Source organism: Achroia grisella, unplaced genomic scaffold (assembly GCF_030625045.1).
Source record: "Achroia grisella isolate CSIRO2021 unplaced genomic scaffold, CSIRO_AGI_Agris_v1 utg295, whole genome shotgun sequence".
Taxonomy (NCBI): Eukaryota; Metazoa; Arthropoda; class Insecta; order Lepidoptera; family Pyralidae; genus Achroia; species Achroia grisella.
This window is the reverse complement of record NW_026712783.1, coordinates 814,400-829,711: the sequence shown is the minus strand read 5'-3', so window position 1 is coordinate 829,711 and position 15,312 is coordinate 814,400. Positions and strand designations below refer to the sequence as shown.

Here is a 15,312-nt window from a genome sequence, read left to right as displayed (position 1 = left end):
TGATCCGACCACATGCTCATCGTATCATCCCCCACTGGTGCCCCGCCAGCGTACACCACTATTGCGGTTAGATGTACCATTCCATTATCATCTATTAAAAAGAGTCCTCTGGAATTGCAACATATAAGTGGTATATCAGCCGTCTCATGATAACAATATGTCTTTAATGCTTTTTATGTGTATAGGTGACTGTTACCAATTACCATCAGGCCATCAGCTTGTTTCCCGTTCCAATCACATAAAAATAATAACGACATTTCAGCCGTAATTGAAAGTAAAATTAACTATACTACTACTATATAACCTACATCAACGTCTAATAAATAACAGTTATATAGGAACGTAATGCACAAATAAAACGGTTAACACTTACGTGTCAAATAACTAAACATTTATTGACTTTACTACGCAAAAATGCGAACAATAATAGTTAATCGATAAAAATTCTTAAACATATAATTAGAAAGAACGAATATGGTTTATAATTTAACTGCCTCGGTGGTCTTGCGGTTTCGTACACCGCCTTACTTCCGATGGTCGCGAGTTCGATTCCTCGCAGGGTACAAAACTTAGTATTCTTTAGTATAATAGTTCGTATTAACCTGGGTATTTACTATGTAAATATATTATGTATATATTTGCAAAATATATATATATATATGTACTAGTTAGTTATCTAGTTGAATTCATAACACAATCTCTGCTTAGCCTGAGACTAGATGCCTCTGTGTGAATTGTCCAAAGGTATTATGATTATTACTATTAATTAGTAACTTAATTTTTGGTATGTGGATAATATTACTAGTGGTTTTAGTCTTAGAAAATATATTAAATCTTGTGATGAAATAGACAAAGGGGAAAAAAAAACAAGACTAGATCCTAAATATTTAAAATGTACTCTTCTATACACAGACCATTAGATATGACATTTATAAACAAAACAAAGAACATATTAATAGTAATCATTTTATCACTAGCTTAATTGCTGATTAGTAAATTACATTTGATTGTTTGAACAATGAATTACGATAATATGTGGTGTGATGTACCAAGGTTTCATTTTTTATAAACCGTTGTTTTCATTAACAAAATATTAAAAATTAAGTTAAAAAAATATAAGAATAAAATTCGAAATACCATAAAATAAGAGAAAACAGTTCTATTTATAAAAAATATGAAAACTTCATTTTTAAATCGGATAAAGGGTAGTCCCTTCGAGTGTCATTGGAGTCAACAAGCTGAATGGAACGATCTATGCTTGGTATCTTCCTACAAGACAGACTGAGAATACGTAACACTGAGATCGAAAAAGTCGCACTAGAGTTACCGACATCATGAAAAGAATCGCGCAGCTAAAGTGGCGTTAGGCAGGTCATGTATGTAGAAGCAGAGATGAGTGATGGACATACAGGTACCCTATCCATAAAAGGACGACCTAGAATGGGAAGAAGAATCGCAGAACGTAGGCAGAACAACTACCATATGGTCGGATGACATCAAAAACACAGCAGGGCCGACCTGGTGTCACAGGTCGAAGAAAGTGGAAAATTATGCAAGAGGCATATGTCCAGCAGTGGACTAATAGATGCTGAAACAACAAGCTGACGGCTCACCTGATGGTAAACGATAACCGTCGCCTATATACATGAATAACACTACGGACATCATGTTATCATGTCAAATCCGTGATGACGTGACGCGTTGCTATTCCAGACAACTAAGATGGCATCCTGTATTTTCACTGCCTAATTTGTACTTACAACCTAAATACAGTTTACAAAGTCAGCTGCTTAGCGGCTGAAATGGACTGTAGTACCCACAGACGACTTTTCACTGTCTACCTCTGTTAAAAAGGTAGTAAATCATTAAGCCACTACGCCCTTGAGCGTGCTCATATTCCAAATTAACAACATAAAGTCGCGGTATACTCTGATAAATGTAGGCATAAACCCAATCATTATATCGGTCAATAATATGACTAATGACTGACTGGTTCGATTCTAGCGTCGTGCAAGCGGGTCAAGGAGACTTACGCAAGTAAACCGTTTCAGACCTTACTGCATTAACAATTAGTGTTACGTTTCATTAAAGATGTAATCGTAACACCATGATTGCACCCAGAACGCCAGATGGGACTGACAGAGATATTTTATGGACTGCATCGCGTAAACATACAACTTCATACAAAGCTGGCCCACATTTCTCTGATGTAATAAAGACAAACATGTACCTTCACGTCTGCATATCCTGATGGAGTAATCTAAAGTTATTTTTAATGGATAATAATTATTTAAATAATTTAATTTAATTTAGCCTGCGCTAACGGTATACGCTGCCGGAGCACCAGTGGATAATGCTAGGAAGGGCATGAAGTCAGGTCAGTTGGCCATTGTGGACGCCAGCGGTGCACAATTGGAGAATGATAAGATGAGTATATAAGGTCAGATCAGTTGACCATTATATAACCAGTAATTAAACACTATGGTTACTAGGAGGAACCGCGTAGAGGTTGGCCTAACATGGTACAGGAATGGGGTCATTAGTCTCCACTATTGTTATCAACTGAGACGTCATAGTGAATATGAGATGCCCTGTATATTATAAACCAGAACATGGCAGTAAGTGAATCTATTACCGAGTCTCATATCTACAGCGTTGGCTAAAAGAATACTTAGAATACTACCTTAGAATTTTCTTATCAATTGACCTGTACTGGGTCTATTATTGTATAGTAGATGCATTGTAGCGAACATTTCATAAAAGGTAGACGTATTGTCTACCTTTTATGACAGGTGACTCAGGTAAGTAAAAATTTGGAGAATTTTTAGTTTACTATAATTTATCATATTATAAAAAACTCATAATTCCGTTATACTCTAAGCGTTTGGTATCTATCTATATCAATGCGTTTTTACAGAAATTGCTAGAACGGAGGAGTATGTAATTTAGCACACTTATAGTGTATATAGAAAAGGAGTGTAGAATATATATATATATTTCTAATTATGCATAAAAAATACATAGAATTAATAAAAAATACGTTACATGTATTTGACAAATACGCATAGGAGTATAGACTTTGACAATAGAACCTTAATAATGTTAAAACTTATAATTTAAATTATTTTACACTATTGGCGAAGATTATTAATTGGCATAGGACCATTTGATATGTCAAGTAACATGTAAAATTACACCGTTCATCTTCCAAAATAAATAAACAATAAAAAAAAAATTATTGTCGAATTTCGAGCATTGGGCAACTACTATAAATGCATCAATGGTTAATAGGTTACATCAAGTTAATAAACCATGCTAGGTCACGATCCATTGTTAAAAACTATTCTTTAAAACAAATAGCTGTAGCCATTTCTTTAAAGGTATTCATTTATATTTAAATCTTAAAAGGCAGTCATTACATTTACTAAGTACCTATAAAATTTAATAATTAAAACTTTCATCAGACTAATAGCATAAGTAAAAATATATTGTGTAAACGCTGAGAAAATATTTACTAGAACATTCATAGTTTATTACAAAATATTTTTTTCTAAGATTCTAAATGTGAATGAAACGGTAAGTGAATGTGACCTCATCGACTTGTCTATGCCCGGGCAAGAGGTCATATTTAGGCACCGGGATACCAGAATTATAACGTAATTGACATTTTGAGATTCCTTTTTAAATCTTGCTTTTGCCAAATTAGAAAGTTCAGGTCTGTAGTGTATAATTCAATAAAATATTAAATTTAACCGTTATGTGACAAGTTTTGGCGCAATATTTAAAAATAAGTCCGCAAATCCGTATAATATATTATTCAGAAAGAAATTTTGATGAAAAAAATAAAAAAAGGGTTGAAAAACGTCTCTTTACAAAATAACTCGATAACAAAAAATATATTATTCTGAATGTTATTATTTCATGTACTTGCAGACTTATTATTACATATTGCGCCAAATTTTAATTTAATATTTTATGAAAAAAATCGCAAGATTTGTAGGAAAATTTGTCGTGAAATTAGACTTGATTTTTCTGAAAAAATTGCATAATAATATAACAGTCTCTTTAAATACATGAACAGCACCACAATCATTTGAAGATTGTAATCCTTGTAATTTCTAGTGGACTTAGTTATATGTTAATAATATAAATTCACACAGCGCCAGCTTTAATAGAGCTTATGTTATAGATACTGACAACCCGATAAGATCTGTTTTTTAAATACATACATAACATACACACAAAATACCCAGACCTATACAAATAATCATAAAATATAAATGTTTGTAAAAGGAATAAACCATAGGAACTAAGTCAATCGTTATTTTTATTTTGTAATTTCAATTTTTCCGAAACATATTTTACAATAAACCTTTCAATCGTTATTTTTAGAACAATTTTTAAATAACAAATTGTTGCTATGTATAGACCCCATTTTATTTTAAGATTATTGTGTAAAAATTTACTTTATTTTAAACTCTGTTTTTAATAAGTTAAGAATCACATTAATATCCTCGAGCACGCTTGACTCGAACAGGAATCTAACGTTGACCCAATACAAAAAGTAGGTTCATCCCAATGTGACTCGCAGGTTCATGCCCGGCTCAATGTCAAAGAACTTGGGGTCCTCAAACTGTGACGTAACCTCCAACGGGTAGGCTGGAAGGTCCCCGGGTCCCGACGTACTGGGTCGACGGACGAACTCGAAGGGTTAGCTTTTTGGGGTAGTTTTAAACCGTTGGGCGTAGCAATGAACTTGTGAGAATATTTATTGTACATAATTGGTACACAGTACACATATAATGTATATTCATATACTATTCAACTATAATATAAATTAGTTTTATAGAAAAACTATTTATTTTTATATATAAAAATAATATTCCATTTTTTAATAGTATTCTATAAAATTTCATAAAAATCGGTCAAGCCATTTCGGAGGAGTATGGTAACTAACATCGTGACACGAGAATTTAATATACATATTAAATTATTGAACAAAATTGACTCTGCATGAATAACAATAAAAGATTGAATATAGCAAAAAGTTTATAAGTTGTGCTAACTTATTTTTTTTATATGATGTTCAATTTTTTTAAATGGGAAACAAACTGTCCCGCCTGATGGTGATCTATATACGAACAGTTCCACGGTCATCACGTTATCATGCGTTGCCATTCACGCCATCGTTGTAAGTTCACTGTCTAATCTAGGTCTTCAACCGAAACATATTTTTCTAAGCTAGCTGTGGCAGCTGGAAGATAGAGGTAGCTAAAGCCCGCGCGGACATGACTTCGTACAAAATCTACTTAGTTTTTCAATGAGAGTATTTTCTGTTTTGAAAATTCGATGAGATTCTTCTATGACTAAAAACTGACAGAATAAGAAAGTCTACTTATAATTCATCACAAAACAGTGAATTATTAAAAAGTAAAAAAAAAAACAAACAGGTATTCAATGATTTAAAACAGATGATTTTTAACCTTTTGTCATATTTTAACAATAACTAAATTTATTTATCTATAACCTGCCTATGATCCTACAAGTGGTAAACAAGCCCATCAATAACAAAGCATTCGCTACCTAGGCACGCATGAGAAGGACTGATGTCGCCGTCTCGTTCTATCTGACGCGTGCGGTGGCGTTATCGATAGATTCTTTTACTAATTGGCTAGGCCTTAGTCATTGTGGTAATAGATAAGTAAATATTTTTTTTAATGAATGATAATGAAATCAGATACACATTTATGCTAATGTTGTACGCTTGCGGGTTACCAGTAGAGAATGATAGGATGAGCATGAAATCGAGCAATCAAACCACCATGGAGAATGGAGAATTCACTAAGAATTAACCACGATGGTTGCTAGAGGGTTTTTTTTTTGTGGATGATAATGGAATGGTGCACCCGCCTGCGCTAACGGTTTACGCTGGCCGGGCACCAGTGGACAGCGATAAGATGAGCATGAGGTCAGGTCAGTTAGCCCATCGTGACAAATTCACCAAGAATTTATCACATTGGTTTCCAAGGGAAACCGCGTGGAGGTCACCTGACATGGTACATCGCTAGCAATAAGAGTATCAGTCCACATTTCTAACAATCCCCTTTCCCCCGGTTGCTAGAGGGTACTATGACATAGTCTATGTAAGGACAACCTGATATGGTACATAGCAATAGGGCTAGTAGCCATTACTGATAACCTCCCCCCGGAGGAAGTGGATTTTTAGTAATCTGTACTGTTGACCCCATTCTTAGCAATGTACCATGTCAGGTTTGATCTCCACGTGGATCCCCCTGTAAAAGATCTTTACAAATTCTTAGAGCTATGGGCTAACTTACCTGATCTCATGCTCATCTTATCATCCTTCACTGGTGTCCCTCCCAACGTAAACCGTCAGCGCAGACGAATGCGTCATTCCATTATCATCCATAAAAAAAAACTTATAGTTCTCGATTTCAAAACATAATGTTATTATTACCATACAACACAAAAAATATTTTAAACCTTGAGGTAATTATCCATAAGGTTTCGATCACAAAGTTAGTTATTACAATGAAATTTAAATTACACTTACCTAGAATAAGGTGTAGTTTTGCGTCAGTCTGGAAGGCATAGTGAAGAGTGACCAGAAACGGACATGCCCTCACAGCCTCCAAGACCTGTCGACAAAGTCCCTTGTCGTAACTAGTGCGTATTTAAAAAAAACTAGTGTGTAAATGCTAAGTATAAGGGGCCATCCATAAATTTATTTTTTGATGTCTCCTAATTTTTGTCACAGTTCATCACATTTATAAAACATAGGGGTTTAGTGTAACGTCACATAAGTCACATATGTCACGATTTTACATCTATAAATCATTATTTTAACAAATAAATAGCAATTTCTAATTTACTTTTATTTCCATTTTAAAATATCTTTTAATAAAATGTAGATTATGTTTTTATGTAACACTTTATTGAATAGTAAATATGTACATTTAAAATAACAAGCTACCACTATTTTAAGAAATAAGTTGTACAATTGTACATAGCGAACTTATCCCAAATGAGGGATTTCTTCCAGTCGACATAATATTAATATAATAGTCATAATAAAAATAATGTTCTGAAGGTTTCAATGTAGTATCAGTTCGGAAACACTGCTGGATAGAGCTTCCACAATGTGGATTTTTCTGCCACAATGTCAAATTAATATTACGTCAGCTTAAGCATTCCTATCTAATTGATATAGACTATAATGCAACCTGGTACAGATAATATTAAAAAAAATACTTATTATATATTTATTTGATAGCTGACGATATTATTTCTTATTTTTTATACTACGATGCTGGCAAACAAGTCTACAGCAAATTACCGTCGCCTATGGACGCCTGAGACATCAGGGGTATCACGTGCGCGTTGCCGACGCTTAAGAAACCTTAATATACCCTTCTTGAAAACCCCCATTTATGTGATGTCCGTAGTACTGTTTATGTATATAGGCTACTGTTGCGTTACGCCATCAGCATGTTTACTATGAAGACCTTAAAAACGTTTTATGCAATCCAATACTAAATTTGTTTTATTAATTACTGTTTAACATAATTCACAGTGGAAGATATAAGTTCTTATATATCTATTAGGTAACAATAATAATATATTTCTTACCTGTCTTTCTGTCCTTGTGTGTTCAGCTGTCTTTAATTTCTGTACTATTGATGCCTTTTTTAATACTTTCATCGCGTACAATTTGCCTTCGTCTATGCCGCATCGTTTTCTTACTAGAAACACCTTGCCGTATGCTGAAACAAAGAGAAAACGTTTAAAATAACGCATACAACTTTGTTAGGAACATAATCTATGGTTTAATTTCATACATATCCACAGTTATAAATGGAAAAGTTTGTCTACCTCTCTGTTTATTCTTATTTCACGACTATTTAATATAAAGATAAGTAGATAGATATTATTAGCTTAGATAGGTTTTTTAGGACGGATATATATATAACATAATGTAGTGTAGATTACAAAGATATTTTATAAGATAAATTATAGCCTACTTTTATATAAAAAAATATTTTAAAGAGGGTGTAAAAGTTCACAGTATCACTCAATTATCTAGTGGTTGAGCACAATGCTACATTGTCAGATGGTATCAACCACCACTCGCCTTCTTCTTCAAGGTGAGTGGAGAACCATTAGACAGTAGCGGCAACATTTACTTTAAATTTTCACGTTTCTTACACATAAATAATTACAATAATAATATGTTTGTTTAGTAGATGATTTTTTCATTGATTTTTATTTTAATTTAATTTGAAATAAATAAACAATAAAATAAACATCAATTAAAAATAATACAGTTATTATATTATATCAATTAAAAATAGTAAGTTAATTTTTGATTATATATATATATATTTTAATAATATTAAGCTCTAAACAATAAGACGCACCCATGACGGATAATAACAATTTTAATTAAAAATAATCATAATCATTAATAGCCGATTTATTATAATTATTACTTTTTTTCTTACTTCCTTTCGATTTACAAAACAGAATCCTTTTTTTTTTAATAGAATCACTGTCGAATTGAGAAAGTTCTTATTTTGTGGTACAATTCGACTGGTCTCATAAAGAACGTGTTTTACGAAAGCGACATTTAAGGAAATGCATCTAGACCGTCGTTGTAGACATGCAACGTTATAAATAATGGTTTTTATTCAATAACATCACGACAGCAAGTGGAAGGTCGTGGGACGAGTGATATAACACGCCAACTGGAGCGTGGTAATGTCACTTTTATATTATACTTCGGAATGATACCTGAATCGATTTCTTTTTATAATCACAGACCTGTTTTCCACAATTATTGGTTATACGAGAAAAACTATTCACATCATATAGAAGTACTCTATAAGCGAACACCATTCCTATAGTAAGAGAATAGTGTATATATGTATATATAACGGCTTCCGATGTTGGCGAAACTGAATCGGTGGAACCGCGGGCACTGCTTTAAGTATCATTACAAGTAATGCATACGTCTATCTTTTAGTAAAGTTTTATAAATCCTTTTTGATACTTTAAATAATATCAAAAAGGATATATAGTAATGATTAAAAAGAATAATAGGAACATATAAAAAATGCACCAGGTCATCATTCATCAGCATGAATGATGAATGATGACCTGGTGCATTTTTCTTCATCATTATTCTTCTCAACTAACCAGAAAAAAGTGACCATCAGGTGTTGCGTCTCTAAGGCAATCGTAATTATATTCCGACTGCTATCCGGGACAGTAATTAACTGTTTTTATATTATACTTTATTGCAACTACACATAAACACTATAGAATCATAATGAATAAAAACAAAATGTTAGTAACGATATTCGATATAAAACTCAATATAAAAATGATAAATTAACTTGGAGTACTAATTGTAGTCGAAGTAACAGGAATTATAGCATAGAAGAATTAAGTCAGACATATGGTAATTGTTACAAGTTTTAAATAATTCATGTTCCTAAGAATCTTTAATATTCTATAACCATGCCCACATAGATCATACAATATAATCTTTTGTTTACAACTTTCTGTAAAACACCACCAGCTGCCGTGCCAGAATTCGATGGTTAAACTACAAAGTGGCCGACTTTTTGCAATGAATGAAATTCGTCATATTGTTTGTGTTCAAAAAAGGCACAATTTCCGCTTGAACAATGTTGTTATGGGAAGTGCAGGTAGTTTCTAACAATGTACAATACATTTTTAACTAAACAATGATCTTGAAGGTGTAAAAGCACTTAGAAATCATAGATTACATTTGAACATAACTTTTCTATAGCAAATTGACGGAATGCTCCACACAGAGAATAAATATGACATGCATTAGAAGAACCACACTAAAGGTTTCCATTATGTATTAAAATATCCATTTAAATATAATATGCTTACACATTTATATTAATAACCTTTAAACACAATTCTATATACAGTATTAATATTCGCTTATCCATACTAATAAATATTTATTGTTTTAATGTAAAAGAAATAACAACATATGTTTAGTATATAATATTATAAAGTAAAAATATAATAGTATAAAATCGTTGCACTTTAAATTTAAAAAACAGCAAGTATGTAAAATAAATATAGCATCGATGAAATATTAGATTCATTGGATGTTTCTTTGAATTGATAAGCATCGATAAATTTAAAAACTTCTTTCTCCAATAGCAAGTTACATTATTCCAAACGGACAGCACCGCAGGACAACATTAGCTGTTATAATTATATTTTTTAAATACCGTAAAAAAAGTGAACTATTAAGTGTAGATTTTTTTTAACTCGTCTAATATAGCTTTTGCTAATAGATATTCTAAATAGCGGCGCTAAGATGTAAATTAGAAAACCGAGCCCGCCAGAGAAGCAGCTGCAATGTGACACCGTAACCGGATACATCCGCTCCGAACTGGTTTTCACCGGCAAAGCAAGGGCCAAGTGTCACGCAGGTTATTACATTGTTAACAAAAGACCCGCGTAATTAATGTAATTTGGTTACCGTAATTCGTGTTTTGACTTACTTGACATTGTATCAATGATATTTCAAATTTGATATTTTCTATTACCGAAGACTTTAACATAAAAAATATAAATGTCTAAGTTTCACTTAAGCTTACAGAGCTCTGATTGTGATCTATGAATAATTTGAAAATGTAAGTATTTTTGTATTTAAATATTATTTAGATTATAGATTAGTTAATAATATTGTAATTCAATTATTGTTAAATACGACACAATTATTATTGTTAAGAATTATAAAAAAAAATAAGACCTCGTAACTATACGATTGCACTTATAAGTCTTATAACTTAACAATAAAAGTTACTCCAATTGAACAAGTAAATTTTGATTATAAATTTTAAATCACGTTTTGCTATACTAATATTAGAAATACGTAAAGTTCGCGAGTTGGAATGATCGGTAAATACCGGTATTACTGAACTGATTTTGAAAATTATTTAATCAGTGGATAGGCCATTTATCGAGGAATGCTATATAACATCATGCTATAACGAATATAATAAACGGAACAACGAAAATGTAACAGAAATGTTGCAAAAACATGTGACTACTTTAACTAGTAGCTAGTAGAAAAAGAAAAGGTGCTTAAACAAAAAATAAACATTTTTTCACATACTCGTATAAGTATAATATTGAATACAAAGAACTTCCATAATTACATTAGTATAGTAAGTGATAAATCCATTTATTAAAAAAAATCAATTAAATACTGACAATTAATTTGCTATTACCACCAATTAAGTTAACCAAAATCAACCATCTCTACATATATAATTACTAGAGCTAATTTTGAAAACTACATTAAGTATCAATTAAATTTTATATTATTTACAAAACATACAATTGTATTCACTCTATTAGTATTATTAAGTTGAACATCTATATGTAATATTTATCATCATCATCAGTACCCGATAGGAAGGGAGATTATGACGCTTTTAGACGGACCTCGTCAGTCCTACAGGTTCAATAAGCTAACTTCAGCTATGAGGAGTTTGGAAATACGACAAGTTGTAAATATTAACATTTCAATTAATTTAAAGTCATATATTGTCTGAACTGCCTTAACATTCTACTCATATTTTATTACAAAAGCATATAAATAAATTATGATTGTCATTACTCTTCCCACAGACTATTACCGTACAGGCTACCCAGACCTCTCTTCTTTTGTGTTGCTAAGTAACAGTAGTAATTGCCAGTGACTGAATAATGTTTATTCTGTAATCATGATTCTACTCTTTTCTGATGTTATTAATCATCACCTATTAATGTTATTCTCAATTGCTGTACTGATTTTACTGAGCTTGCCCTGTCCTATATAGCATTAACACACCAATCTGTTCGCTTTGTCCACTGTCATCGCTTTCAAACTAGAGAATTGAAATTATGACTGTGTGAAACTTCATGAAATGTACAATGAAATTAAATATTGATCGTGACAGACATGCGTTCATGACGTAAATTAAATACAGCCCTAAAATAAACCGCCCGCAGCCTCGAGCTATAAATAACGTCAAAGACAAAACTGGATAATTTGCAGCTATGTGTTGATTACAAAATCGAAGTTTTCTACTAAAAAGATAACAATGACTTCGTGATGTACTGAATATTTTGTGTAAATGTAATAGCAAACAAGCTGAAGCCCATCTGATTGTAGCTCTGTCGCCTATAAATGTAATATGGACTTTATTCTCATAAATCTTTTCTTCGTACCTAACATTTTTCCTATCTAATCTCTTCCTTCAACCGAAACATATCTCAAAAAACAAACTGTTTAGCACATGAAACAGGTGAGAGAGACCAACATTGTACCAAATCATCATCGAGGTAGATGAACAGTAAACATTTTTAAGATCCTACAAGCAATAAATCATACATTTCCTGTTTAAATCATTACTTTAGAGGAACATCAATCAATCGACACGACAATAATGCAAATATTAAATATCAAGTTTGTACATTATCAGAGTTCTGCGTCACGAAACCGAAGTTCAACGACCGTCGATCGTGTAGTATTGAAAACTGAATTTCATAGCCACGCGTAACATCTGAACGTCCTTACTCTAGGACGGCCATCGAACTTTTGGAAAACCAAGTGATATTTTGGGATGATTTTTGTGAACACAATTTTCTTAAGGATGGGAATGGGATTGTTTGTAATGTGCATTCTTGAATCCGGTCTAACAGTCAGGCGTGACTTTCACGTGGATCCCCTGGAAACCACCGTGATAAATTCCAGGTGAATTAGTCACGATAGGCTAACTGACCTGACCTGGTGCACATCTTATCCACCAATAATGCCTCGTAAGCGCAGGGGGCAGCACCATTCCATTATTATTCTCCTTCTCAAAGACTCTGAATTTCATTATGCATGTCACGCAATATATTTGCCAAAACTGAGCTATAATGATGCAATGAATATTAATATCGATTTCTATTTAAAATATGAAATAAACAACATCGAGGTAAATGAGACAGATTCTAAGTCGAATAATATAAAATTAGGGAGATTCATGATCCCCAAGGAGTGGTATTGAAGACCGAGTACTTTAGTCCTTAGATATATACTTGTGTTTCTGAGATATCGGGCAGTCTTCAGTACCATGCCCAGCTATCCCATTTATACTACGAAGTTTATATTAAGTAAAAAGTTGTATTTCGAATTTGTGGGGCAAAATATGGTAGTAAAATTACAGGCTGAGAGCAACAAGAAACTTGCGATTTGTTCTTTTAAATAAAAGGTGCTCAGTTTTACATTTTTAAGTTTTTATAATATAAACAGCCAAATAATCGATGATTATTTATACCATTTATTATGTTACCACTTATTTAAGTCAAGAATAGGTGACACACATTCGTACTCCCTCACCACGCAGATATATGGTGCTAAATATAATTAAATATTCAATATACATATATTCAACGACTGGTAAACATCACAGACATGAAACACATTTTGCACCAAATAAACACATAACTGCATACAAATTTGTTTAATTTGTATAATTGTTTAATATAAATACTCAACAAACATGTACAGTAATGTAGACACGGGCGTTATCAAAGGTCTATGACCTGTCACCAAATTGAATGGTTTGTAAAGGTTATGTCACATAGCATATCTGTGCATTTCTTTCCCTTCGAAATAACATGTTTGACAACTTTATTAATATTAATACAAACCTTATCAACTTTTAAAGAGATAGGAGAAGTTACTATGCCAATTCTTACACGAATATTAAACAGTATTTTTTTAAATATATATTCAATTCTCTTGTTGGTTTTCTACTAATTTCTTCAATACTAAAATCAACTTGTTTTTACCAAAAAATATGACTGTATTAAACCTTATATAGAATTATGAGAAAAAAAGCTAAACTTGAAATAAATTTGATAAAACCTTGGTTTTAGTACTCATAAACCGTGTAATACCGTGTTACACACCAGACACCTTAGGACAGACCGTAATGATGCCGAAGATTGGCCAGAAGGACCCCAAATAAATGGGTCTAAGGCCAGGCAAAACAAGAAAGATTAGTAAAGTAAAAAGAAAACAAAACAATAAAAATTAGAAACTGTACTATTCTGAAACCGATAGACCATCCCAATTGATTTCCTTTCTCTATTCAGGCAATACATTCTTCTTGTATAATAAAATAGAGAACTATATCGCGTAATCAAAAATAGAATAGAATATTAAAATCTGAAAAATGTACATTTCTAAACCGAGTTTAAATTATTGTAATAGCAAACAAGCTGTTGTTGTTAAATGGTAACTGTCGCCTGTATAATAAGAATAATCTCAGGACAATTCACACATCGCCATCTAGATCCAAGTTCAGATAGCTAAAACTTGTGTTATGGGTAACTGATACAAATACATAGATATTTTTTTCGTAAATCCATACCAAATAAACATAGAAACAAACAGTCATACTCATGAATACAAATATCTGTGCAGTGCGAGGAATTGAACCCGCGACCATCGGCTAAGCTAATCCGCTGCTCCACCGAGGCCGTCAAGAATATACACAAGAACAGAAACGTGCCACTTGATTCGTTTTACATTTACAAACACCATATACCGCGTGTGTAAGTGCGAGGTAAACGTCCCTTGGTAGAACATCTGCCCGGTGGGGTACAAAAAACTAACCACCTGGCCACTCCAACACAATGTGACCTCCGGGTTTTGCTCCCCTTACCTTGTGAGATACCGAGTACCGATCATTTGCTACCGACTGCGAAAAAGAGATTTTCAAAATGACGGTATTTTGTATCTAAACTAACATTATAGTTAAGACAAAATATTACTTTTTTATCTGTAAAATATATTTTTAAATTCATAAAATTATATTTATAATGATTAAATCTATTGAATAGAGAAATGGACCGCAAAATAACACAATATTCAGTAAAATATATAAACTTATTAGAAATATTTGGTTTTTATCTGTATTAATGTAAAAGGATTTATAAAATAATATATATCCATTGAATAAAGAAATTGACATCCGCAAAATAATTCTGCGTATAATAATTACAAAAAAATAACAGTTCTGAACTTTTTAAAAACACTTTCACATGTTTTGTATAAAAAAAATACAGTCGAGGCGGGCAGATCATTATTAATATTACAATGAAATTTTACCTCAAAAAACACTTTAACAAAATTATAACCAAGATATCGGTAACAAATCAAGAGAGTAAGCTTTGAGACGAAGAAAAAGGCAACCA

At 32.2% G+C, this 15,312-nt stretch overlaps 1 protein-coding gene across 1 annotated transcript in view; it reads right to left on the bottom strand.

The window, feature by feature from the left end:
• The window catches only part of LOC131843329 (ribosomal protein S6 kinase alpha-5-like), a 99,408-nt gene that overhangs the window by 60,210 nt on the left and 23,886 nt on the right, over window positions 1-15,312 (bottom strand). Inside the window, exons 3-4 of the mRNA XM_059191955.1 lie at window positions 7,651-7,784; window positions 6,575-6,659 (exon numbers count right to left, since the gene is read on the bottom strand). Of these exons, the coding sequence (XP_059047938.1) occupies window positions 6,575-6,659; window positions 7,651-7,784 (219 nt within the window). The remainder of the gene's footprint in view (window positions 1-6,574; window positions 6,660-7,650; window positions 7,785-15,312) is intronic.